General features: G+C 37.2%; 3 protein-coding genes across 3 annotated transcripts in view; 2 read left to right on the forward strand and 1 right to left on the reverse strand.

The window, feature by feature from the left end:
• The first annotated feature begins 44 nt into the window (after nucleotides 1-44).
• On the forward strand, nucleotides 45-6,514 carry LOC114524829. Its single transcript, XM_028546024.1, has 3 exons — nucleotides 45-1,442; nucleotides 1,660-1,866; nucleotides 2,545-6,514. The coding sequence occupies exons 2-3, from the start codon at nucleotides 1,664-1,666 to the stop codon at nucleotides 5,786-5,788; spliced, it is 3,447 nt and encodes a 1,148-aa protein (XP_028401825.1). The 5' UTR covers nucleotides 45-1,442; nucleotides 1,660-1,663; the 3' UTR covers nucleotides 5,789-6,514.
• Nucleotides 6,515-6,814: 300 nt separating this feature from the next.
• On the reverse strand, nucleotides 6,815-9,362 carry LOC114524830 (FAD synthase-like). Its single transcript, XM_028546025.1, has 3 exons — nucleotides 9,268-9,362; nucleotides 8,285-9,150; nucleotides 6,815-7,853 (listed from the first exon to the last, which is right to left on the reverse strand). Exons 2-3 carry the CDS (start codon nucleotides 9,126-9,128, stop codon nucleotides 7,150-7,152), a joined length of 1,548 nt encoding a protein of 515 aa, XP_028401826.1. The 5' UTR covers nucleotides 9,129-9,150; nucleotides 9,268-9,362; the 3' UTR covers nucleotides 6,815-7,149.
• A 45-nt stretch (nucleotides 9,363-9,407) lies between these two features.
• The window catches only part of LOC114524828 (dynein beta chain, ciliary-like), a 36,935-nt gene continuing 22,349 nt past the window's right edge, over nucleotides 9,408-23,993 (forward strand). The window contains exons 1-34 of the mRNA XM_028546023.1: nucleotides 9,408-9,562; nucleotides 10,637-10,792; nucleotides 11,197-11,554; nucleotides 12,100-12,225; nucleotides 12,532-12,609; nucleotides 12,843-12,986; nucleotides 13,471-13,619; nucleotides 13,731-13,842; nucleotides 14,291-14,412; nucleotides 14,976-15,315; nucleotides 15,440-15,508; nucleotides 15,701-15,820; nucleotides 15,918-16,085; nucleotides 16,301-16,404; nucleotides 16,487-16,565; nucleotides 16,706-16,987; nucleotides 17,279-17,517; nucleotides 17,855-17,933; nucleotides 18,352-18,489; nucleotides 18,588-18,770; nucleotides 19,216-19,308; nucleotides 19,705-19,889; nucleotides 20,164-20,329; nucleotides 20,608-20,748; nucleotides 21,009-21,131; nucleotides 21,330-21,457; nucleotides 21,551-21,635; nucleotides 21,877-22,026; nucleotides 22,160-22,221; nucleotides 22,496-22,543; nucleotides 22,783-22,954; nucleotides 23,102-23,258; nucleotides 23,396-23,562; nucleotides 23,737-23,919. Of these exons, the coding sequence (XP_028401824.1) occupies nucleotides 10,689-10,792; nucleotides 11,197-11,554; nucleotides 12,100-12,225; nucleotides 12,532-12,609; nucleotides 12,843-12,986; nucleotides 13,471-13,619; nucleotides 13,731-13,842; nucleotides 14,291-14,412; nucleotides 14,976-15,315; nucleotides 15,440-15,508; nucleotides 15,701-15,820; nucleotides 15,918-16,085; nucleotides 16,301-16,404; nucleotides 16,487-16,565; nucleotides 16,706-16,987; nucleotides 17,279-17,517; nucleotides 17,855-17,933; nucleotides 18,352-18,489; nucleotides 18,588-18,770; nucleotides 19,216-19,308; nucleotides 19,705-19,889; nucleotides 20,164-20,329; nucleotides 20,608-20,748; nucleotides 21,009-21,131; nucleotides 21,330-21,457; nucleotides 21,551-21,635; nucleotides 21,877-22,026; nucleotides 22,160-22,221; nucleotides 22,496-22,543; nucleotides 22,783-22,954; nucleotides 23,102-23,258; nucleotides 23,396-23,562; nucleotides 23,737-23,919 (4,854 nt within the window). The 5' untranslated portion in view covers nucleotides 9,408-9,562; nucleotides 10,637-10,688. The remainder of the gene's footprint in view (nucleotides 9,563-10,636; nucleotides 10,793-11,196; nucleotides 11,555-12,099; nucleotides 12,226-12,531; nucleotides 12,610-12,842; nucleotides 12,987-13,470; nucleotides 13,620-13,730; nucleotides 13,843-14,290; nucleotides 14,413-14,975; nucleotides 15,316-15,439; nucleotides 15,509-15,700; nucleotides 15,821-15,917; nucleotides 16,086-16,300; nucleotides 16,405-16,486; nucleotides 16,566-16,705; nucleotides 16,988-17,278; nucleotides 17,518-17,854; nucleotides 17,934-18,351; nucleotides 18,490-18,587; nucleotides 18,771-19,215; nucleotides 19,309-19,704; nucleotides 19,890-20,163; nucleotides 20,330-20,607; nucleotides 20,749-21,008; nucleotides 21,132-21,329; nucleotides 21,458-21,550; nucleotides 21,636-21,876; nucleotides 22,027-22,159; nucleotides 22,222-22,495; nucleotides 22,544-22,782; nucleotides 22,955-23,101; nucleotides 23,259-23,395; nucleotides 23,563-23,736; nucleotides 23,920-23,993) is intronic.

Here is a 23,993-nt window from a genome sequence, read left to right on the forward strand (position 1 = left end):
GAAGGGTCAAGGGGGGAGGGGAGCGTGGGGACGGTTGGCGCAATAGTTAGTAAATTGTGAAAAGATGTACTAAATCCACCGTCTCACTAACGTTTGGTCAAGATTGTAGTTCTTATGTGCTCGTTGGAAAGTGTGACCAGATCTAGTAATTTTTATTACAAAATGCGACGCGTCATATTACATAATATGTAGATAGAAAACTAAGTGACAACAAAAATATTTCTTGAGAAAGAAGACAATCCAAAATGGAGGTAACAAGAGTGCAAGCAAAGATTGTTATATTTATATACATATTTTCTGCAAAATATCTTTAATTGGAATTGGCTTTTCCTTGAATATATTGTAATAACTTTTTTACTTTGCTTTTGAAGAAAAATTGTTTCACGACGAGTGGCAGGGGCGAGGGGAATTTTGGAAATGGGGGGAGGAAGGCTATATCTATGTAACCCCACGGAAGTATAATGTATAAAAAAGATTGGATTGCATTCGTAATTCAGGTTGGCATGGTTAACAAGACCTAATTACCAAGCTGGATATAATAAACTAGGTCGATCGTTTAGAAATTATACACTAACACGTGCAAGGACAATAAATTAAATTTTACATATAGTCAGCGTGTATTAGCGCGTCATATCTAGTAAAAATACGTGAAAATGGCTATATTTTGTTTTTAGATTTTTGTATGAGTATACATACCATAATTCTCCCACTTATACAGTATGTCATAATTTTCTTTAAGATTGACACAACTGAGCTGACTTTAATCAGTTTAGACTTTAGATCATAAAATAGATTATAGTTAATTACACATGCATGCAGTTGTTTGTCGCATAACTCGCATTACCAAGACTCCAACAAATAGCTATACGTCCGAGCACGCTTATAGAACAACTCTTATAATTTATAAAGCAATCACAAGGAAACACACACAAGGAGAAAAATCATTGAAAATGACATTGGGATATACATTATAGGATACATGCACTTATAATACACAGTGAAAAATCACTGATGCAATTCATATGCAGCGACGAACAATAAAACAACTCAATACACCAACAACAAGCAAAAGAAATAAAAAATTTCACAGTGTCAATATAACTATTTAAATCCTGCATGACTTAAAAAAACCGTTTCACTGAGTTTCATGTCTGCCTTGAAACAAATTAATTATAAATTTGATTTCCATTTGGTGGCAATAAAATTTGTCAATCGAGATAAGACAACCGTATATAAAAGACCTACAATAATCCACTAGCAAATTTTTCACCTTAGTCATTGTCCTAGTGTTCGGTTTAAAACAGTTTAAAGTCAAAAAACGAGCAAGTAACCAGTCACACAAACAATTTACTTGCAATTCATGCGGGAGGTGGAAGTATTCGAATGCGATCCAGGTTTGTTGTAGGATAACTTTGATATAGTGATCGAGGGAAATTCATAAGGTAAGTTTTTTACACAGTCATATAGTATTGTTTGAAAGCATGATGTTGCTTCTGATAAATTCCCACACAAGTTAAATTAATATCTTTATCAAAGTCTATATATAGACTATATAATTTTATGCTGAAATTTGAATAATATCGCTGAGGGTTTTTTAGTCTGAAGAGTTATTCAAGGCGTCGTTTCAAGTAACAAACTGATATTACTTTCCGTTTACAGTGATATGTTGGTGATATTTTACGTGGCACTGCTGCCTTTGTTTGCTTTATACTCTTCATGTTATCCGGTAACAGACACGGATTCCAGCGAAGAGACGCTGAATACATCTCAGCCCGCGTTAGATTGCAATCAAGCAACTTTGCAGAAGCTAGAGACGCTATGGAAAGAAAAACTTGAACAATATTATACATGGCTTGACAGTGACAGGTAGCTAATATATATAGATTACATTTTGAAAGCTAGCGCATTCTGAGACACCCCATATATATCGAATTCACTCTATTCAGTGATTTGTAATGCCTTCAAATTTAATTTAGGTTAGAGTCGGTTGACGGTTAGAATATGAAGCAAATATCTTTTCCATTGTGGTGTATAGCTAGCATGACGATTTGGTCCCTCTATGTAAATTTTATATATAGTTCATTTTTTCTTTAGTTAATAAGAAATTGACAGTTTCGCATGCAGTCAATGAACACCAAACTACTAGCATAGCGAGACAATTACTGTAAAACTGTCAGTGGCTACGTCATTGTTCCCATAATCATAGATTCATGAATCTTGAACATTTAGAACAGTTCAAAAACTAATAGTTTTAGATTGCGATAAATTATGTTATTATCCAGTTTAAATCAAGTATGAAGAACACCCATCCAATCTTGATCGATATGCGACCATCATTAATTATTATGATGGCGCAATCAGTGTTACTGGTGACCAATGCTGACTATATAATTTACGGTTTCATTTAGCGCAACGAATTACGGGGCAATAGAATCTTTGTTGTAGTCTGAAATCAACTTAAATGAAATGAAATATATTGAATCTAACGTTAATTGAGGGGACCATAAGCAACTATAATTTAGCCTCAATATTTTTTATTTTTAGCAACGCGTTTCGTCAATTCGGACCATCTATTTTCGAGGCGTCACGCGAAACAGAGAACGGTTGCGAACGCTACGAGGAAAACAAAAACGCTGAGACATACGGATGTTTTTCCAAAGATTTCTTTTGTAGCGCCAAAAAGGTTGTTTTGAACATAGACGCTGCGTACCGGCATGTGAAAAATTACATAAAAAAGAACCAACCGTGGAGACATCATTTCCAAGTCCCGCCAGGTTATCAACAAGGAGTGTGGGCATCACCTTTAACAGATGATCTCAGATGGGCAGTGAAGATGAGATGGCATGACCCCAAACTTGCGTTCCTGACAAAAACCGATAATCATGAGCAACTGACTAATCAAACTCTTGATCGGATGTACTTCTATTTGAAAACTAATAACGTCGACGAAGTTGCAAGTTTATTCCAACGGTATCAAGAATACGGAGTCGAAGAAATCATGGATGAGCAGTGTGCAGATAAAAATGGAAATCCGCTACCTTTACCATGTAAGATAGCAATAGTTTTTGATAGTATATCAGGGCTTGTGCGTGATAACAAAGCAATTGGATGGGACGGGAGGAGTAGCCCACCTAGAACCCGTGAGGAACTAGCCATACTTTATCTTTTACAACCCCAGATATACAAAATCATGTCAATGTCAGACACCAACAGGCAAGAAGTTATCAAATTTCGCTTGACAACAATGTTTCGAAGTTTTTATGATAATGCACTAGAGAAAAAAACCGAAAAATTTAAAAATCATTTTGGAAAATTCGATAACATTCAACCAATCATGAAACGCGACTGTAACGAAACGTACAACAACAACTTGGACGAACTAACTTGTTACCTTTCTGAAACTTTCAAACGCCTAAACGAACTGAAAATTGCTCTAGGAACAAATTATGACAAGTGGGAAGAACCTAAGGCGAAAACTAGAAACGTGGTTGTTATACTTTGGTTACTTTTAACCCCCAAGGCGTGCGAATACATTGAGCCAAATGAAACGGATCTGATCATTGCTCTTAAGAAACTTTTGGAAATTTTCTATCGTAAAATTCAAGAAAAAGGCCTTACTAGTGTTAGGTATATCTTAAGCATGCTGCCACCAGAAAACGAGATCGGGCTGGACAGTAGCGTTGTTTGCCGGCCAACATTTGAAGAGTTTGCTACAAATGTTAAGTGCGCGTACACCATAATGATGGAAAATATTATTATGTTTCTTGACGATTTCCAAAGCAAAGATGGGAAAAAGGTAAACAAGTTGGACATGAGCATTGACTATAGGTACCGCTTAGAGCAATTTAAGATTTCCAGTATACACGGCGCTGTTATAAACACCAAGCTGGAGCTACAGAGCTCCTTACACGAATTCTCGCGACAGATAAGAGGTTATTTTGAAGCGTCTATAGATAATCGTTTTAAACACCTACGCGATTACTTTACAAACGTAGCAAGCTTTGATGAAGAAATTACTCAGGCGGACACAATATTCATAACATCAAAGTTAGACGAGTTCGAGGCTACTGCTGCTCATATTGAGAAGCAACTATTCTTCGATGCGAAATATTTACAACAAGATGCCTTGATTGGCACAGCAATTGACGCAACCTTCATGTGGTTCAAGGCTGCTGCGCGCGCTGCTAGTGCCATTTTTGACGCGATATCTGGTGATTTTGGGGGAATTGTTGATGCAATGGACGCAATGGATGAGGCAATGCAAAGCACGCTACAAGCAGTTAAAGCTGCCGCAGTCATTGAGCAAATTAAGATAGCCACAAGCACTTTTCAAGATATTCGCACAAAACTAACAATAAACAGAGAGCAGCTAGAAAACACAAGGCGTATAATCAATAAACTAAGTCTCAAGGACTATGACAACGTAGAATTTAAGAGACTTAGGGATGATTTCATTAAGAGCTATAACGACTATACGCCGATGGTAAATGAAGCGGAAATCGCAAAGTTAGACACAGCGTGGAACACAATTATAGACAATTTAGATGATCAACTCAGTTCGTTGCAAACCGTAGCCGGAATATCAGCAACCATGCACAATCACGTGGAAAATCATGTTTTTAAAATCCAAATACTTGTCCCACAATTGGAAGCGACGCTCAGCGCTCGTTTTGAATATCAATTTGATTTGATGGATAGTTTGGCTGGTACAATGCGTGCTCATAACTCCATGCAAGCCGCAAAAAGTTTGAGTGAAGGCTTCGAAGATCCTGAGAAACAAACTGAAACGTCCCTAGGAATCGAATTTGCGCTAGACAACATTGCTTTAACCACGTACATAATTTCTCAGTTTCACCTGCTGCTCACACTAAAGCAATATTGCCATTATATCACTTACGTCAACGTCGGTATCCAGCCTGAAGCTTGCAAGAAAGCCTTAGCTACTTTAAATAACGCGCATATCGATGAAGCTCTGAGCTACCAGCCGCCCTCTTGCGACATGATCAATGTTAATTTAAAAATCCCTACATCTGAAACTGGCGAAACCGAAAACATCAATGTACGTCATTTAAATTCCGGTGATAAAGTTCAATTTCAAATTCCCGATTTTAATTGGTTAAAAGAAAACGCAGACATCTCCCCTGAGGACGAAAACAGCGGTCTTTATGTTAAAATGTTTGAAATTTATGTGATGAAAAATTCGAGCTATAAATTGAATCGAACTTTACGTGTGGACATTTCCGCTTCAGGCCCCGCCCGCATTTCAAATACCTCCGACGAGTTAAAGTACGAGTTGCGCCCTCGCTCGCGGGCAAAATACATTTTTGAATACAAAGAAAACTATGGGACTTGCAAAGGAGAGATGAACCCATACCATGTATGCACGCCTGGGCCTAAGCAACTTTGCGTTCAAAGCAGGGGTGCCATTGAAAATAAAATTGGTCTCTATCCCTCGATCTATAGTCCTTGGACCATACAGCTTAATAGAGCGATAGGCCACGCTCCAAAACCCGAGGACACCAGGAAATTGTTTCTTCAAGCTAAGCTAAAGTTGTGCAGAAAAATAATTGATTCAGACACTATTAATATCGATGCTTCGGGTGACGTTGCTTCAGGATCCGGATGGAACAATAAGTATAAAAAACATCGTCGAATTATTCGCTCACTTCTCGAACCGGAAACCCCATCTTGTCCCCCCCAAAAATATTTTGATCAGAGGTCAGGCCAGTTTGAGAATTGTGCAGACGGGACACCGCAGCACTTTGGGTATTATTGCGGATCCGTGTAGTATAATCACGTGTGGGTCTCCTTCAATTAATGCAATGTTTGCTATTTTGATGTATATATATTATATCAGTTTGTATGAAACCAAATTATGAAACCACTTTTTGCGTTTACGTGCTTCTTCCTATTACTAGTATTAGGCTATAAGAGTGTGTATTCATTTTGATCTTATTTCGATTAACTGTGTTTTTGTTGATATATACTTGGGCCTGGCTGTATAATCTTCAAAATAAAGTGATTGCTAACAGCGTAACTAATTAGGGGCTATGCCTATGGGTTAGAAAAAACTGATAAACTAAAGTTATAAACCCACTGTTTCGGTTTACTTTCTTCTTTCTTCGTTTCGATACGAATTTACTAAAATGTTATATAAACTCGATTTAACAGGCCGTTTGCTTGCCAGCATGGTTTGAGAACTTTGACAACCCTATGATTATAATTATATAGGGTGAGCAAAATTTTGTCGCTTCAATTAAGGTGGTTCGATAGGAATGAATAATATAAAGCATATTTTTCCCTTTTAAAACGTTTGACAATGTAGAAATGTTCTTCATCGTAGGTCATTGTACAGCTCTAGCGCTAACTCATGAGTGCTGAAAAGCTTATTCACCACAGTTTACCAGTGGGGAGGAATCTGTGCTCAAATAGGTTCCTAAAACAGACTTTGCGTTAAATATGCATCTTCTGACGAAATTCTACATTGTCAAACTCATTAGAGGGAAAAAATAAGTTGAGCTGAAATAAGTTGAGCTTATGGCCGGAACAGACAAATATTTTCTTTGACTTATTCAGACACAGTGTCCACTATTTCTAGCCGGTCCTGGGCCTAGACTAAGTTTGTCCATTAAGGATAATTAAGTATATCATTAAGATTTAGAGTATGAAAAATGTTTTAAAGAAATATTGGAGATAGTGAACTCTGAATAAGTCTTATGGCAGCTCAGCGATACAATTGTAGCGTAAAAAAGAAATTAGCAATTGTTTTAAAGTCATATTATCGAACAATGTTGGACTCACATCGCAGGCCAAATGAAGACTTTTATTAATGTTACAATAATCATGTTATTTACAACAGGACTATCTTTTGATTGAAAGTGCTTTTGTATTTGCATTGTTCAGTGTTTCACTATTGCCATGATTCATAATTGTATCGAATAATTATTAAATAATGGTCCTGAACGCTGTAGTTCTTTCTTTATACGCGAGTAAACTAAAATATAAATAGTAGCTAAACTTCCCTGTCAGGGTGACGGTTAAAAACAGACTTGCATTTGTTCATTTATCAAGAAGGGAACCAGAACGCACCATATTAAAATTACACTACTAGAGTAAAATGTCAGGAGCTACTTATTCTCAATTTAATATTTAAGTTCTACCATCTCGCTCTTTGGCTTCATCTTCGAGAAAATGGGCTGGTTTGTATTGACCATTCTCCATTTTCAGGGCAGGATTCGGCTTCGTATCATGACGACCGCCAATCGAAGTATATCCGTGGTCATACAACGATAAATAAGGTATCTTACACTCCTGCAATACGGACCACACATCCGCATAATGCCAATTAAGGATCGGGTTAATCCTCATGTACTTAGGCCAATTGGGATCAGTGGGAGAAAATAGTTTCAATCTTTCACCATAAGGATCTTGCTTTCGTGTGCCCATAAGTATTCCACGGATGCGTGGATGCGACACCTGTAAGCACTCCAATGCTTCTTTGATGCTGCGATTAATTTTGATTACGTTTAAATTGTAAATTTCTGTGCATTCTGAAATAAACTCCTCAGCTTCAGCAAATGGATGTTTCCCCTGGACATATAAAGCATTTAATTTTCCTCTGAAATAGGGGTACTTTTTAAGGACATTTGCATGGTAGATGGCAAGCAATGCAGTACAGTCTTTCCCACCATTGAAGCTAATGCATAGCTCATCCAATGCATACTGTGCCAATGTTTCCTGTAGTATAGCCCATGCACCTTTCACAGAAGCACTTAAATTTGAAATTTCCTTGTTGGACACAAGAGAATAGATCTTTTCCAACGTCGGGCTACTGGGATCTTTCTTGATGACATCTATACAGGAAAAAAACCTAAGGTGTTGGAAGTTTGATAGTGTTTTAAAATGTGCAATTAAAAGCCTTCACATACTATGAAAACTTTTATTCCATTTCTACTTGACCTTTACCATGATAACTTACCCTCTGTGTACCTCACAAGATTACCCAATGACCTGTTTTCATGTTAATTTATTTTACTATGTCAAGAGCAGATGAAAATTATGATCATTTTTGGATCAAAAAACAAAGTACAGTAATTTTCTGCCAAAACAAAACATGCATATGTATTGGATATAAAAATTTCAAGACATTGGGTAAGGTCTACTACCTTATTGAATGGGCAAAGTGTAGAGTATTATAATATGATTGTTTTCTATTTATACTTATGGGAATTGGGTCAACCCCCTCAGCCTTTAACCCTGCCTTTCTACTATTTAGCAACCATACCATTTCTTTGTGAATTTCCTGACGAATAAGATTCTATTCTGATGATAGCATTGTCTGGTAATAAGTCAGTTAGGTAATCTAAGGCTTCTGCCAGAATATTTGGTTTCAATGACTCAAGGGTCAATTTTGTTTTAAATTCATTGCAATCAACTTCTGGGTAAGACCCCAGATGAACCTTGTGTCCATATCTATCATGAACATCCTGCAACTCGGCAGCAATTTCTGTCTCATCCACAGACAAATACACCTTTTCAAGATAAAACATGTTTTCAGGGTTGCAAAATACATGGGAAAAGGTATTAAATAATGACTCTAAGAGATTTGGTATCCCTGGAAAAATATAGACATTGTGCACTGAGACCAAAGGAAATGAGTTGCCAGATTTCCCACAAGCATCTTGATTATATAAAACTTTGCCAGATGAAGGAATTTGAGCCATCTTTAAAACGAAACTACTGAGCTGGGAAACCTCCTTGACATCATATACTTTTCTCAAAGTATCTGCCAAGAACCGATTCTGAACTAGTGGCTCGTCAAATGCCTTGGAAATTGCCATCATAGTTACATCATCATGAGTTGGTCCAATGCCACCAGAGGTTAGGACATACGTGTACCGTGAAGACAAATCACCCACATGGGAGGCGATTTCCTCAATGTCATCAGCAATTACCCTAACAGCTTTTACTTTTACGCCAAGTGACCACAATCTGGTCAGCAAGAAGTGGGAATTTGTATCCTTGGTATGACCTTTTAGAATTTCGTCTCCAATAATAAGAATTCCCGCCGAAGGTGGTTCAACTGTGCTACTTTGCCTTCTAATTAACACTTCCTTTTTGGCTGCCATGTTGGAACGTGAAATCACGACCCTGAGAGAGAATTTAATCATACGAGTAAATTAGTTGTTTGACTTTTTTTTTCAACATTTTTCCCTTCGTGTTGTATTGGGGTTTTAAATATCTCATTACAATAAAAAGTTCATGTACCTTCAGAAATATATATACCCCAGTGAGAAATATACCCCATATAGCTTCATCCAATGATCTCATTCTCATCACATGGGTTCACGAATTACGACTCGCGTGTACCACGTGACTACCGGTAGAGTTGAAAGTTGAAACACGATAGCAACAACAACAGCTTGACAACAAGGTAGTTTACTTTCACGTTTTCAAAATTTTTGGCTCTTTGCTTTTATCAATTTGATGCGCAGTAAAGGCCACATGGATATCAGTGTCTATACAAAAGTCCGCGTTGTAATGCCTAGTCATAAATTTGAAGGTAAGGGTAAAGATCTTCCCCGTTGGACCAACGTTTGCGGCTTGCATAAATTATCGTGATATATCGGTTTTACTATCGATGTCAACTTTTGGGGGTTTTGTATTTGGCGCGTGTTTTAAGTCTACACGAATTTGATCATCCTTTATAACTGACTATTTTTTGAGTAGGTTAAGTACATTTAAGGTCGATTTTCAGCAGCCATTATTCTGCCTGTTCAGTGTTTATTTAACTGTCAAGCTCAGAATAGTGTATTGCAAAGAGTTTCACAAGCATTACAGTCAATTTCGTAGAGAATTTCCAATATTTCTACTGATAAAGTTGGTTGTAAAGTTTGCAAATTCAATATGAAGTAATTATTCACGTAATTCAGTGAAAAAAATTTCCAAATTATTTCAAAAATTGATGCAATTACAAAAAGATGATTACATATTCAAGTCAGACTCAGAGAACTGAGAATAACTCTTAAGGATAGTGTGTAAAAAGGTTCTGTAGTAGGGACATGTTACTAATGATAGAATTTTGACAGCTGAATACAAGGTCATTTGAGTGATTTAGGAGAAAAATGTAAGTTGACAATTATAATTGCCTGAGGCATGTTGATTGGCAATTATGTGATGACCTGTTTCCACATATATATAGCCAGATACAAGCCATGTAATCCAATTTGGTCCAATCTAAATAATGTTTATTAAATCCAATCTGATCCGGCCAACTCTAGGATTTGCAATTTGGACCAGTGTACAGTGTATATATAGCAATTGAAAAATTAATACAGATTAGACTGCTGGTTCTGGTGAGAGAAAAGACTGGAAGTGTCATAGAACATAAACTTGCCTATAAGGCTGCCATTTTGACTATTTTTTATGTTTACTGTCAGCTCTTTTTTAAACTTTGCAAAGTAAAAGATTTTGGGCAGCACTATGGTCGACCACCAGGCTTTTAAACATTGCAACACTTATTTTTGCATTGAAAAATGCTCTATTTCAGAAGATGACATAGGGGTTAAGCATAGGTTGCCATGTTACTATTTTGTAATCAATGTTAATGGACAATGTATGTGTTTGTTTCTTTCAGATGAATATGAATTTTGGAAACATTTGAGTAGCACAAATTAAATTTTAACACAATGGAACTGGATGAAAGGCTTCGCTGGATTGAGATCAGGGTGGCCTCCTCATTAAAGCCAAGAGCAGAAGAACTCAAGCGGCTTTTTTCAAGTAAAGAAAACAGGTAAAGAATAGTTCTATAACATTAGGTTTTTCTACCAGTATGGCCCAAGTGCTGCAACTTGGTTTAAAAAAAGTTGTTACAAAAGCAGCAAGTGTTGAGAAGGGTAAACAAAGCAATTGGACATTTGCTTAAAGGTACATGGGTTACAGTCAGTAATGAAAACAAATGCTTTGTTTATATATTGAATCGCTATATCTCTTAAAATATCCTGTTCTGTTGGAATATTTATTACCAATTTAGTTTTCTATATTCCTAAATTATAAGAGAAAATCAAAGAAATTCAAAGCAAAATTGCAAAATTTGGGCAATTTCTAAGTCATGGAGTCCCCCAATGATATGAGCAGAACCGTTGTGCAGGAGTTGCATGTATGGTATGTAACCTCTCTTTGAATATTCTTTCACAGGGAAATCATGTTTGAGTTTTGCAATAACCAAGAGCGTCGTTACTTGATGATATATTCCTCCAATGTTCCTGGAGAAGGTTTGATTGCCTCTTTCAAAGCACCCCATCACCTTGCCGAAAAATCGATGTTTTTTTGTAAAACAAACCAAGCGAACAAACTATTGAGGGATAATATTGCAGACGATGTTGGATTTTGTGACTGTTCGCAAAAACCGTTGAAACACGTAAAGCGCCTTGTGAAGGATGTGTATTTGCCTGTGTTGAGTATCGAACATGGTGGAAGCGTCAGTGCAGATAAACTAATGGATCTTCTGCATCGTGTTGTGGCAAATCTTCATGTCTTTGATGGTAATAATGAGGTACAGAAAAGGTTGATATTTCTTCATTTGTACTACACTGTGGCATCCGCTAATACAGGCTCTGTCAACGTTTATGCAACAATTTAAATACTGCAAGTGCGCAAAATTCGGCAAGTCTTTTATACTAAAATTGCCAACATATCATCATGCACTAGCTAATGTGCAATTTGAGCCAGTTGTATAAAACTCTTAACTAAATAGCAGTTGACTTACGAAATACATTAATACATTAATACAAGATTCTTATTAACAAAGTCGGGACGAGGGACCAACGGGGGACCAAATTAGGAAAAACTTGTATATAATTTAGCTGACTATATGTATAGTTAAAAATTAAATATACTTCTTTATACCTCTTTCGTGACAATGCTCTACAGAGGTGCCCAGGCTGTCACCGCTCGGCCTTTTAGTGATGCAATTCGATTTATCACTTATTTCAAATTTAGGGTTAGGGTTTATTCTGCATGAAGTCCTCATTGTCCCCAATCCCATTAGACCATAATGAAGGAATAGACACTTATGTTTTGCCATTTCTTCTACTATAGAACAAGATTGCCCTCTCTCTTCCGTCTATCGAGGTACTTTCAGAAGCGGCAGCGTTCAGTGGTCGTCGACCTGCGGTTATTCATGTTCTGGAAACCACAGTCGTTAATTGGATCAAGCAAATCAAGGTGTGAAAATTTCTGTGCTTATTATACATTAGAGACGCGTTCGCTAAGACTTTTCTTGTTGTTGTTTAATCTTTGAACGGTCTCAAAACCATGTGACGTACAGCCAGCCAAAACAGGCGTCTAAGAATACTACCCGAGAATACTACCCGAGAATACTAATTTCAGAGTGGTCAACTTTGAAAATACCCAAACAAAGAATGCATGGGTCAAATGTGAACTACAAGCCGTTCTTTTGTGGCGTGAAAATCAAGCGAACTTGCATTGCAAACAAGCCTGTCACTTTGTGAATGAATGGTTACTTTTCAGGTTGCGTTAAAACTAGATCCCGAAGTGGAAAAGTCAAAATATGGAGGAACCTCGCCTGGGCCACTGACCGAAATCGAGGTAACAGAAAAATGTTGCTTTGACAGGGTCCTGCTGAAAGCGTTATGTTCAATTGATTGAAAATGTTTTTTTTTGTCGTCGTTGTTGAATATGTTTGCACGTATATTTCCGAAATTGAATTCATGTATTATAATAATTTTTTGGCTATCATATATACATATAGTTAAATGAAATAATATATTATATGTTGTAATGTTTTTAATACATGAATTTTAACTTACTACTTTCTGCAGATGTGGTCTGGACATTTAAGCCGATTAAATTTCATTAATGAACAACTACGTTCACCTATTGCTGTTAATATTGTCATGAACCTGGAAGACGCCAACAGTACATATGGGCAGAGTTTTCATTTAGTTAAAAAAGAGTTAACCAAGGTTTGTAAGGTTTTTTGCATGGTTATTATAAGCTATACGGTCGTGGTCAAGGCCCACTTGAGAAACGTTTGTCAAGGTCGATGGTACCTCTTCGCTAACTCCATGGACCTTCTGGTCTGATCCCTTATTTCAGAAAATTTTCACATAGATCGTACAAAATTCCCCAGTATCTCTCTTTTCATACTTTATAGAGGGGATTGAGGCATGCTGCTTTAGATGAATTGAAATATATGAAATTTTTTAAGTCGGCAGATATTGGCGTAACAATATTTATCCAAACTACCTATCTTTATGTATACTGGATGAATTTTTTCCCGATGATAGATGCCAGTCTAAAAAAATACGATTGTTAAATATACTGTATAGTGTGGAAGGATTTTTCATAGAATCAATTATTAATTATATATAGAGCCCGAGTCAATACACCATAGTTGAGGTAAGGGATGTCTGACAGTGACAGTTCTTGTGTTTTCTATATATCTAGGCCGAATCTGAGTGCAACGAAAATCTTGAATATTTGGGAACGTTACTTCCTTGGTTTAAAACTCTTCATAATGCTGACTCGCCTTCAGTAATGCTGTCAACATTTCCTCCATTGATGCACACCCTTTATCTTGTTTGGGTTTACTCTAGGTACTGTTATAATTATTCGAATTGTCTAACTAAGCTTCATGAGGCATTCATTTCATATTATCATGTTTTTCAAATTATAAAAACTGTTTTTAAAAAGTGTTTTTGTTGCAGATACTACCACGAAAAGAGTCATTTCTATCGTTTGATGTGCATGTTATCCAATGAAGTTGTGGCAAGAGCGAAATCGCTTGTGAGTCACAACGTTCTGGACAAATTGGACGAGGTTTGTGAATGGAAAAGTAGAAATGTAATCATTACAACTTTTAACCTCCCTTACTTAAGTCGAGTTATACCGGGTAGGGGAAACGTAGCGGGTGTTTCCTTCCCCTGGTTGAACTTAGGACATTCTATCAGGGAAAAAAGGTTTAAAATCGACGAAAAGTGTGTATATTTAATGCAAGGTTTTATCCTGATAACTGACGTTAAAGATCAACCTGATATTTTTACCGGCAATCTATGCGCTTAAATACTTTCAGAGCATGTCAAATGCAACATGAATCTGTCAAAAGAATATCAAGACATCAAAAACAATGCATGTCTATCTGTTGAACAACGCTCGACATACCGTCTTATAGCTGGATTTGACGAAGGCCCAATTCAACCCATTTTTCTGATACATTAATTTACCGCAGTAATATAGTAAATGCAAGACATCTGTTTTACGATTTTAGTCGTTTCAAAGTTTAAAGGATGCTTTACGTGTCTGTGCATCATTTCGTGGATGTTATTTGGACAAAAAGGATAAAGCGGATGCTTTAAACCAAAAGAAACTTCTGCAAATCCCTGGATCGAGGTAGGGTGCAATTTTTTACGTATTAGCGATTAAGCATTCTCGTATTTAGGTTTATTTACCCAACGATGGTTTTGACGTGGTGTATATCTGCAGTCGACCGATTTCTATTATCAGTGTTAACTGGATAATAAACTGCTTGGCTATTTTGAATTAAATTTCCTTTGTTACCGGCCACGTCGGGGTGGTTTCATAATTACTTATTCCATTACACCTTAAAATCATCTCACGCTTTGTGAGGTATAAGCCTATTAGTTTATACGTCGCCTTTTGGTCGCGTCGAATGCAATTCAAACAATAGATAATTAGATGATAATGAGGTTTACATCTTTCATATCTTTTGTTTGAGGTTTACATTTTAACCTTCCTAGCACAAGCGTATTGCAGATGCAATCATCTTTCTTTGTTCATTTTTGTTTATCAATTCAAAATCTCTGCAACAATTTGCACAAGACCGGAGTTTTCAATCACAAAATTCCTCTCCCCCATGCACTGATCACCGAAGTACATGCATGTTTAACTATGCTCCATATAGTAATGCATAACTATGCTCTTTACACTAAAAGTTTAGAGCAATCTGAGTTGCATAAACAGAAGCGTGAAAGAGTTGGCAGATCCAGCATTATACGCAAACAATCTGCAGCTCAGCAGCTTGCCGAACAAAAGATTGACATGTGGACAGATTCGCCATGGCCAGCGAGGAATCACCAGGTATTCGGCGCATTGAACACTTTCATGGAGCGATGTAACGATGTCTTGGAGCTCGTACAAACCACAACACATTTCAAGAAGTTACGACTTGCTTCAGAGATTGGGGGAGCTGGAGGGACTAACTTGAATAGCTTGGTGGAAGAAATCTATGGCCATTTTCAAGAAGCTATTGTGAAAATACGTGAATATAACCTGGTAAGAAAAAATCATATATTGTATAACATATCTTGTATTGTACAAAAGATTTATTGTTAGCCAACGCGGTTTGTAGCAGCATGCGAGGAAGGGAACTTTATAATTATTTTTAATAATTTTGTAGGATGTTTTGGAAGTAGACGAAGCTAACCAGTTCGAGAAAGCTTTCTTTGCATTCCGGTCTGTTATGAGGGTGAGATGAAATACCGTTATAATCGTTTGCATTACTGATGCTGTGTATAATTGCATGCTATGATATTTTGCTTTGGTATGGGAGGTTTAATATGTATTATGGAGGTTTAATATGTACTTTGTGTCATCCCAGTAAGTGTACTCATTGCGTGATAATAATTAATTTATTTTGTATCACTTCTCATCGTTTCAGAGCCTCGAATGTCGTCTTGCTGATGTTCTTCGTCAAAGCTTCAAGCAGTGTCCTGACACGGCGGCAAAGTTACGATTACTGGAGGTGTTTGAAGGCACGAGTGGCAGAGAACTTGTACAGGTAAATTAATCATATGTTATAGCCTACAAACTCCTATAGGGGTATAGTTTACGTTTTCTCGTGATTTGAGAATTACAAGGCTATTAATACACTACAGGAGAATCTGTTCAATATTTGTGACGAAATGTTGATGAATTTCACTAAAATTCTGATCGATGTAAAAGAACACTTCGAGCAACGTGTAAACGATCCTCCTCTTCATGTTCATCTACCTCCTATTGCAAGCAAATTGATGTGGTTGAAAGGATTGAAAGCCAGAGTTGATGTAAGTGTACATACTTTACACCTGCTGTTCGAAGACCTTGCCACTCCCTTACCTTCAGAAGCAATTATTCTAGTTCAATGATATTCTAGTGGAATTAGCACTTTTGTTTGTTTCGAATTACCCGATTAACGTAGATACGTTTACGATGTGTTACAACATTCGAAATATTACTATGTAATATAGATTGATTTATTGTTGACTTCTACTCATGATAGGAACCCATGTCAAAGTTTCGAAAGCTATCTGTTTCCTCATTCAAAGGAGACAAAGGCTGGAAATTACGTGATACATATAACGATTTAATAAAAGAGATCGAACGGTATATTCTTGATTTCTCGTATATGTATGACTTTTTCAACATAACAACTGAAAGAGCTTTATTTAACATCACTTTAATGCAGAGCCGAATTACAAACAGTATTGGCGTGGCAAAATTCCATTCAAGACGATTTAAGAACCAAGTTGAAAGCACCGTTACTGGTATGTTTTCTATCTATCGTGATATTGTTGTTCACGATTTTTTGGAAATGCGGAAGTATATAAAACTGTGCCGGGCATAATGGTGTATGAATAGAAATTACAGAATAATTTTTGTAAACACTTTTCATTTCTATACACAGGTTCAAGTAACAGATCCTGAGGAGGGCTATACGACCATTCAAGTGAACTTAGATTTAGACTTGCTGTCTTTATTAAAAGAAGTTTACTATTTAGCGGATCCTCCATTCCTCGTGAGACTTCCTGATCCAGCACGCCTTCTTTTACGTAATATAGACGATAATCTTTTGCGAACAACCGCTGCTAGATTGGAGACCATTGTTTCGCGATACAATGCAATAAACCAGAATATTCAACTTATCGAAGTACCTTTGTTTGAAAGAAAACTCGCGAAAATTAACGAGGTTTGTAATGATCGTGATAGATGTAATAATTCGCTTGTATACATGCGTACAGGGTGTCCCAATAGAAGTACCCTCTATTGATATCATTCTTTTGTTGATAAGGGTACTTTTTGTGGGACACACTGTAGAATACCCTCTATTGATATCATTCTTTTGTTGATAAGGGTACTTTTTGTGGGACACCCTGTAGAATACCCTCTATTGATATCATTCTTTTGTTGATAAGGGTACTTTTCTGGGACACACTGTAGAATTCAGTCAACGACTCCTCCCTTTTTTTCTATATCATAGCTGCTAGAACAAGGCATTCATCAATACACATGGAAAACAGTGGAATCAGCTGATTTTGTTGAACACTTGTGCTCACTTGTCTGTGAAGATGTTCATAAGAATCTCTGTGTGGTACAAAACAACTACAGAGAGATCGGTAACGTTGTGGCATCCTGGTCTCAAGATACCTGCCTTGATGCTTTCTCGTCTCGCGATAAACATCGCTCATATTCTATTGATGATCTAAACGCTTTGCACAGGTATGGTATGGTGGTACTGTATAGTGCACTGGATTCATGGGATGACATTAACAAGATGAGAATAGTTTGCTTCTTTCAGGCTTTTCGACGCGGCATTACACGAATACTGCAGGGCCTTGTTTTAACCCATTTTTTTCTTCTGGGTGACCCCAACCTCGTACCCAGTGTATTTGGAGTAACCCCTCTCAGACAGTAAGGCTTTGCTCTTGGGTAAAGGGTAAAGGCGGGATTGCAGTTTCTGCCCGAAAGTGTAGTGTTAGTATTTATAGGCAAACATAATTATGCTTCGACTCAAGGGACATGACAACAGTGATATCGACTTGTAATTTTTTTTAAGGGAAACGTACAATGTTACTGAGCATTCCATTGTTATGGGAGGTCATCGCATTCATGCTTTACTCTTGTCCACGTTTGAGGTAGGTTTCATATTTTTCAATGTCAGAAAATATATCATTGCACGTGCACGAATGACTTGTGAAAGATCTTGTCTTAGTAAATGAATTTTATTTGACGCATCTTCGTTTTTAAATAAATGATAAGTGATGTTCGTAGAATCTTGTATCAAAAAAAATTATTGCATTGGTGAAATTTCACGCACCAACGTCAGCAACGTTCTCTATAGCTTGGTGGCGAGGGCACTGCTTTAGAGTAGTCAAGAGGCTCGTGCTGGATGACCTGGTTGCACCCTCACTAAAAAACCTCGAGTTCGTTTTTCTAACAAACCACTTACGTAGATGTTAGGAGAACCGTACTGTAAAATCTGTCCTATACGTCAATGTATTTCACCAGCATAAATTTGCTATGCATAACTGTATGGAACTTAAATTGTTACAGGCTGTTCAAATAAGTCGTGCCTCGCCAGCCTGGCAGGATTACATTCAGTGTGTTAGTGAACTGGTGTTGGAAGGTCTTAAAAAGTCGGTTTTAGTATCGCTCGAGGGAATGATGGATGAAGTTAACTGTACCACAAAGGTGTGTAGCTATATTATATTCTCTCCATCACCTTTTTGTTACGTCCCCACCAGCGTGCATATCTACATTGTTAACGATTTATGGTGCGTAATGTGTAGGAAAACGATGGCGTTACACCAGTTCTTACAATCAGACTGGTGTTATCTGGCTCGCAAGTTGTGTTTATTCCAAAACTTGACGAAGATGATGCCACAACTAGTGTACAAGAGTATGTCGAGAGTTGGATTGAGGAGTTCTTGAAGCGTGCAGACATGGTTAAACCCTTTGAACCAGGACTCAAGGTTTGAGCCAATTTTCAGTTAAATCAATGCTATCTTTCTTTCTTTGGGAGTAAAGTCTTTTGTTTTGTAAATAAATGTATTGTTTTAAATCAGTATAATGATCGAATTATAATATCCTAAAGAAAACTAAACGTAATGGAAAACGTCCCAATACAGCCAGGGAGCAGCGTGGCAGCGTCTTTAAAATATTTCGTACAATTGTGGTGAACAACTGCCTATAATAGACAAAAAACTTCTTGACATTTTGACCAAAGGACCTTCGTCAGGAGAGTTGGTATGGAGAGTTTCATACGAAGAGTCTTTGTATATGGTCGAAACGTCGAGAAATGTTTTTGTCTGTTTTAGACAGTTGTTATACCACTAATTATATAGAGACCATAGAGGCTGATGGGAAACAGTAAAGTGGAGATTTTGATTTTTAAAACCTTTTTTATTTTTTGTTTAGACATACCACAGTCTTATAACTAATCTTCATGAAGTGCGGGAGTTGATGTCTTCGATAAACGACATTGTTAAAAACAATGGTATCCAGTGCCAGGTTAGTTCTCAGTTCTGCATTGGTGTTCACCTAAGTTAAGGTTGTCTTACAAAAATTCACTTTATGAGCATAAAAGCTAATGGGCTATTTCAGCCCTTCAGTTTCTTAGTTAGTATCATAAGCTTCACATTAGATTTGTATGCCCGAATACGTGGAACAAACAGAAAAAATACCTTTACTTCCCTCAAAGGATATTACAATGACATACGCTTCCTTTTTTCATTGGGCTGTGGTTGTAAAACATTGTAACGTATTGTAACGATCAACATTTCAATAAAACATTCTGTTATGTAATATTGTTATGAATTAAATCTGACTGTATAAACTTTCCTCGCTGTTTTGGCGTATCGTATTTTCTATACCGTACTCACAATCACCTTATGTTTGTTCTCAAAGAACTTACTTGGAACATTCCGTCAGTATGCTTTTCTTTGGATGCAAGATGTCGAAAGAACATTTAAAGAATTCCTCGCTGGAAATATCGTTGCACATCCTCGTGATGACATGTCAGGAGCCGAGGCATTACGAACAGGGGCGTCACTAACTTCTCAGAGGGCAAAGAGAGACAAAGGAACTAAAACGTAAGTCATTTTTTTACTATATCAATGCACTGTGCTAAAAAATATCAGCTGCCTAATTCTGATTTCGTTATCATTAATTATTTCTTATAAAAGTAGTAAAAAAGTGTAACAGTATAAAATCCTTCAAAATCAATGACAATCCTATATACCTACAGTTAAACTAACCAATTCCCATGCGCGAGACATACTGTATTTCAATTCGATAATAAATGTAGAACTCTATAATAACGAAAATCTTGTTGGAAATTTTTACTATATTTTCATTTTCTTTCAGGCCTATACACACTCCAGGTGCTTATTCTCTCGATGTTAGTGGAGCTTTAGGTTTGTCAGAAAAAACCTTCCTAAACGCAAATAAACACAGCACAGAGAGCAGCGAGGCAGAAACTGCAACCATTCCATCATTGGATGACTTTGACAAAGAATTGGAAATATTTAGAGTAAGTGGTTTGACTTTTTTTCTGCTTGATCTGTGACAGTGCGATGTATACAAATTTTATAAAAGTTTGCTGAGTGGATAAACGTATATGATTACATACACAGGATATTTATATTCTTAATGGGAAGGTCCTCTGTGAAGTCGTTTGTTTTTCATCCTTCATCTTGTAATTAACAAATGAAATCTGTTGTTGCGAGGACATATGTTGTTGAGAAAAAATTTGTTTTATTCCATACATATATACATTGGGTTGGTCAAATAATTTCTATGTACATGCAGGCCAGTCGCGATGAAATTCGTGCCCTCCAGGATTGGTGTGATATTGGTTTCACACGAGTCAACATGCGTCCAATCAAACAAGTCTTGCAAACGTATGCCAGCAAGTGGATGTTTACTTATACAAAGTATTTGTCTGACCAGGTAATACATATAGGATATTATGTACGTGGTGTATTGAGTTGTATATGATGGTTTTGCGCGGTCTTAAGAAAACAAGAATGCTTCATAAACACATAAATATATTGCTAGGACTATATTTTGGACATACAGTCTTGTGGATTACACACACTATATTTAGGGTATAGATGAAACTGTACATAGGGGAAATAAAAAAAAACAAAAAAAACAAACAAAAAAAACTATATTTAATTCCTGTTTACTTCTCATATTTTATCTTGCAGGTGTCCAACATTTTAAATGATCTGGACTCGTTTCTTAAACGCATTGAACCGGGCGTGGAAGCGATTACTGGAGAGGAACGAGATATAACTTCTTTTATGCGATTAATGGGAATATTTAACGAGGTAATGCATGTTCAACGTTTAACAATACTTTATACTGAGCGATGAAATGTACTACCTCTAGCGGTCGACATACATAAGGGCGGGATCGTGCATGCTAGTCTAATTTTGGCCATGCAGTATTTGCTTGCTTGCATTTAGGGTGTGCATTACCATAGAAAGTATTCTTGAACTTGTCTAAAATGCCAAATGTTTAATTAGATTAATACTCAGCAAGGAGAGATGGACAGCAAGTTTGTTGCAATGAAGAGATCGATCATGCTGCTGGAAAAATACGATCAGAAGCTCCCTGACACAACACAGAAATTTTATGCAGCGGCACCACAAAAGTAACTAAAGTCTTTTGTATCTGTACTGCATTTCTTAGTGATTGACAGATTAAAGGACAACAAGGAAATGCTGTTTTTCTTGTTTTTGTTAAGGTGGAACAATCTGAAAATGAAAGTTGCACAGGCCAAACAACGACTGGGACCTCGAATACAGTCTGAAGAAAGAAGTGTAACTGCCGTGAGTAATCACTACATATTACTAGCTAATTGAGTAATGTCTGTTATTCCATGAAGCTGTTTATTTATGATGCGCAATATGCCGTGCAGTAACACGTTATTGGCCATTTCATTCAATGGCAATTTATAGTTAACTTACTGCAAAGTTTTTGAACCTTGCAATCTCATGCGGTTTTCAAAGGGTTTTCTTATAGCGAATACCTTGATAAAAGCTAATGGCAGTTGTAAACATGTTTCTCCAGGAGCTTGAAGCGTTTGGAAAACGATGCGATCTTCTTGTTCGTGAGTTTATGGCGTCCGAAGCATTCAAACGAAATTGCTTGATCTATACCGCTTTTAATATAATGGATATGTACGAGAAGAGAATGAAGATACTTGAAAACGAGGCCCAGGTAGAACTTGCTTCATGAAATTTGTCATAAAAAAGCTAAAAGTCTAGTTTGGTTTTACACGTACAGGTTTTGTTAACATGGCTGAATCAGTAAATGTATAGTATATTGAACCTGATCCTTATGTTTTTCCTAGGATTTGATTGAGCTACAAGAACTTCTTGAGAAGAATATTGTCAATTTTTCTGTTTTACCACAGTAAGACTTTTACCTTTTTACAATTAGCACTTGCATGGCCATTGCACCAAACTGCATGTACTCATTACTATATATATGGGGCCTTTTGGAATATTTTGCATTGATCGCGCGAGGACCATGCATGAAGATGCTACGAAAGGGGCCACGCGGCTACAAATCACAAACCTGTTAGGGGTATTTAAAAAAGGATCTTTTTAATGGTATAATATATTTTCAATTAGGTAAATTACGGTGCAGTATATAGGTATGTTAATTGCAACCTTTTGTTCTTTAGAGTTGAATCTGATTTAGAATGCCTACGCGAGGTGTGGAATATGTTTCGGTGAGTTCAAACTTTAGGACAAAGTATGGAGTGTGTGAATATATGTTAGCGCTCAGTAGTCCGATCAAATGGAGGGGCTTTCCTTTTCGTGCGCTATATTGTATTTACCTTCGTTATCCCCCCCCCCTCTATAAGCCTATAGGGGCAGTGCAAATGGTCACCTCTAATTATATTTGGATAAAGCTCACAAACCTCGCAGCTATCACTTATCGTGTGTGTTTTATGCTTGCAATATAAAGGTCTGTTCAAGAGCAGCAAAATGATTGCAAACGGCAACGATGGCTCAAATTAGATGCGAAGCTACTTCAGAAAGTTTTAGATGGACATATAGAACAAGTAAACTCGCTGTCATCTCGCAGTCATACATGGGATGTTCATGTTGGAATGTTGGATTCAATCATTGATATGCAAGTACGTCAAACGAACTTTTCAGTTCAATTGTTTGTAAAAGTGATGGCGAATTTCATGATTTGCAACGCATTGTACCGAGGTACCTCAACTATTTTCGGAGAATCTACTTCATGGTACATTATATAGAACTTTTTTCTTGTTGTGTAGGCGTGCCTACCAATTGTGGAGGATTTGCAAAAGGCCGCATTGCGTCCTCGTCACTGGAAACAGCTGCTGCGATTAGCTGGTGAAAACGTCCACATTGTTGCAAATGATGGCCTGGTTAAGATGTCCTTCGGACAACTCATTGAGTTCGGCCTTCATCGTAAGTGATGTAGCGTGTTGACTGACGTTTCCTAAAACCTCCACGATATTTTTGTTGGGCGCTAGGCCTTGGAAACGAGTGCAGGCACTCGTGGTGTACACAATTAATCCTCTTTCATCCCTTAATCACATGTATAGATCACACTGATGAAGTACGCACAATCATCCAAAAAGCAACAAAAGACGTGGCCATTGAAAGTTCACTGAAAACGTATGAAGAAGTGTGGTTGAGTAAAGTCTTTGAACTGAAACGCTACAAGAAAGCCAGGGTGTCCTCTGCAGCAATGGTTACAGGAAATCAAGAGGTATTTTTTTTTCTCATTAGTGTTACTACTGTACATTATTGTTTGGCACAAATACATTGTTTGGCACGCGAACCTTTCACAGTCCTACAGTATACATAAATAGTACTGTGTACTGTGTCAGGCAATCCTGCACGGAAAACATATGGTATTCGTTAATGCAGCGAAATATTTTAGGCGAATGCAAGTGAGGTGGACTCTGAAGCTCAAGGCCATGGTGGACACCGTGGTATATCTGGTAGATACTCAGTGGCGAGTTATGGCAGTGGTGGACTTAGTCATAAAGAAAGCAAGACCCGTAGAACAACCCCTTCGCTTGCATCCGGGGCATTCTCCCAGTCGCTAATGAACTTGACGCAAGTAAGTTTAGTTCCTACATAGCGAAATCATACAAGAACATTGTTTTACTGTATGGCCTTGCATAATCCAATGCT

The sequence above is a fragment of the Dendronephthya gigantea genome, unplaced genomic scaffold, assembly GCF_004324835.1.
Source record: "Dendronephthya gigantea isolate DGI-Jeju-01 unplaced genomic scaffold, DenGig_1.0 000032F, whole genome shotgun sequence".
In the NCBI taxonomy this organism is placed as follows: Eukaryota; Metazoa; Cnidaria; class Anthozoa; order Malacalcyonacea; family Nephtheidae; genus Dendronephthya; species Dendronephthya gigantea.